This window comes from Brassica oleracea, chromosome C1 (genome assembly GCF_000695525.1).
Source record: "Brassica oleracea var. oleracea cultivar TO1000 chromosome C1, BOL, whole genome shotgun sequence".
Taxonomy (NCBI): Eukaryota; Viridiplantae; Streptophyta; class Magnoliopsida; order Brassicales; family Brassicaceae; genus Brassica; species Brassica oleracea.
The window spans coordinates 6,734,492-6,737,115 of record NC_027748.1 but is presented as its reverse complement, the minus strand read 5'-3'; the positions used below and the strand labels follow the sequence as shown (position 1 = coordinate 6,737,115).

The following is a 2,624-nucleotide window of genomic DNA, read 5'->3' as shown; positions in this document are numbered from 1 at the left end:
ACGACTTTACGACGAAATTAGGTAAGTTAAAGCACATTGAATACACGTTTTCACCTAAATATAACGGTAACATGTTTCGTTGCAATGTCGAAGTAACGATTACGACGTATTTCTCATTCCACGTACTTTCGTCGTAAACTTACATGGATTTTACGACGAACATATTTCGTCGTAAATTTACATGGCGTTTACGACGAAAGTTGGACTTCTCGTAACTGTGTTGTAAACACCATGTAAATTTACGACGAAATATTTTCGTCGTAAATCTTCGTTGTTATGGGCACGTTTTGTTGTAGTGTAGCAGCACGAAAGTATGGGATAAAATAATATACTGCTTTTCTCCCGTAATTTTGTGGATCCTAGTCCTAGTAAAAATAATGATATTGATACAATGTTTTATTTATTAATTTATTTTCTTTCTCTCCAATGAAAAATTAATCTGGATCCGCGTGATAAAAGCTCAATAGCAGGAGGGAAAGGTAAGCTTATTTCTGTTTTCATCATTCGGTAAAAATCTATATGAATGTTTATTTTGGATTCTTAATCTTTCTGTATATTTGATACGTTTGCAGAAAGTTCTGTACGGAAGTTAGGACCCATACTCGGTACCACACTCATCCCAGCCATTTCTCTTTTAGTCATTCATGTACGTAAGACCTAAGTCTTACCTATTATTTCTTGCAGGAGGAACAGCAGCTGTAGCTTTGATAATCATCATTGTTGCGATTGTGGTAGTGATGAGAGCAAAGAATGCGAGAAGGAAGCGATATTCGACCGATGAGAACATTGAAGCTGCTATAATGTTGAAACGATATAGTTATGAAAACGTCAAGAACATGACAAACTCGTTTGCTCATGTTCTAGGGAAAGGAGGATTTGGAACAGTTTATAAAGGAAAATTACCCGATGCTGGCGGTCGAGATATTGCACTAAAGATCTTGGATGATTCAAAGGGGAATGGAGATGATTTCATCAATGAATTAGCTAGCATGAGTAGAGCATCTCATGTTAATATCGTCTCTCTATTTGGATTCTGCTACGAAGGGAGCAGGAGAGCTATCATTTATGAGTTCATGCCCAATGGATCACTTGACAAGTTTATCTCGGAGAATATGTCAACTAAGATGGACTGGAAAGCTCTATACAACATTGCGGTAGGCGTTGCTCGTGGGTTAGAGTACTTGCACAATAGTTGTGTATCGAAGATTGTGCATTTCGATATAAAGCCACAAAATATACTCATGGATGGAGATTTGTGTCCGAAGATTTCGGACTTTGGCCTTGCTAAGCTATGCAAAAACAAAGAGAGTATCGTGTCGTTGTTGGACGCAAGAGGGACCATAGGTTACATTGCTCCTGAAGTGTTTTCCAAGAACTTTGGTGAAGCTTCTCATAAGTCAGATGTGTATAGTTATGGAATGGTGGTTCTCGAGATGATTGGGGCAAAGAACAAAAGAAGAGCTGAAACTTCTAGGTCCAATCCAAGTTCAATGAACTTTCCAGAATGGATCTATGATGATCTCGAGAGGAAGGAAACCATTAGACTTGTAGGAGATCATATAATGGAAGAAGAAGAAGAGAAGATAGTGAAGAAAATGGCACTGGTGGGTTTGTGGTGTATTCAGACCAATCCAACTGATCGTCCACCAATAAGAAAAGTCATAGGAATGTTAGAGGGAAGTCTAGAAGCTCTCCAAGTACCACCTAAGCCTCTCTTTGATTCACATCTGGTAGCCGCTTGGGAAACTATTAAAGACAGCAAAGATACTTCTAGTATCTCTACTCAAAGCTTGTTAGAGAGAAAAACTCTTAGGGCCGGGCAAGATACTTTGATCGTTTCCAGAGAAGAGGTTTAAGAAATCGTGGAAGAGAGACAAGATATTTCTTTTTTTGAGCAAAAAAAAAAAGACAAGATATTTCGTATTCCTCGTAAAACCAAAGCCTACAAGAAAGTTGTCAAAGTCTTGAGATCTGCTTGTTGGTTTCTTGATGAAACTCATTTAGTTTTGCTGATCTTTACTATTGTATAATTGAAGCGGAAGTGAAAGCCCAAAACTAACGGATCATTTGCTTATGGAATTATATTTCTAGGTGCAAAAATCTGACATTGTTAGGTTTTGCATTGTAGATTAATTGGCATGGAAATAATGTAACTCATCAGTATTAATTAGGCCTAACCTTGCTTATGGAGTTAACAAGCAATATTGATATTCAGATGATATTCCCAGCATCATTCATCTTTGAGTTATATTCAAAGTGACTTACTATATAAATGCCACTTGGTGAATGGTTTATATTCTATTCTTTTACATCTGAAATACAGAAAGACCAAAATTTTTTTTTCAAATTGGGGTACTTACCTTAGTTGATAACCTTCAAGTATCTGAGTTTTGCATTTTGGCTGGCTAGATCCTAATTCTTCAATCTTTCTCAAATGTTTAGGCTTTTCCTTGTGAATATCAGTATCATAAGCTCAATTGAATACACGTGTGTGGCTTATTGCAGACAACACATTGATCAGTCAAAATACATTCGACCCCGCATCTAACCAGTAAGGCATATCGCATATAAATGCTTACAAAGTGAAAACGAACATGTTAACTCGAAATTAAAAACTTAGAACG

At 36.9% G+C, this 2,624-nt stretch overlaps 1 protein-coding gene across 2 annotated transcripts in view; it reads left to right on the top strand.

Moving 5' to 3' along the window:
• The window catches only part of LOC106317954 (glycerophosphodiester phosphodiesterase protein kinase domain-containing GDPDL2-like), a 9,125-nt gene extending 6,907 nt beyond the window's left edge, over positions 1-2,218 (top strand). The window contains exons 3-5 of one of the 2 annotated variants that reach the window (XM_013755780.1): positions 460-479; positions 573-605; positions 685-2,218. In XM_013755780.1, the coding sequence (XP_013611234.1) occupies positions 460-479; positions 573-605; positions 685-1,856 (1,225 nt within the window). In that variant the 3' untranslated portion in view covers positions 1,857-2,218. The remainder of the gene's footprint in view (positions 1-459; positions 480-572; positions 606-684) is intronic. The other variant, XM_013755788.1, reaches the window with a different exon arrangement.
• Positions 2,219-2,624: the final 406 nt, after the last annotated feature.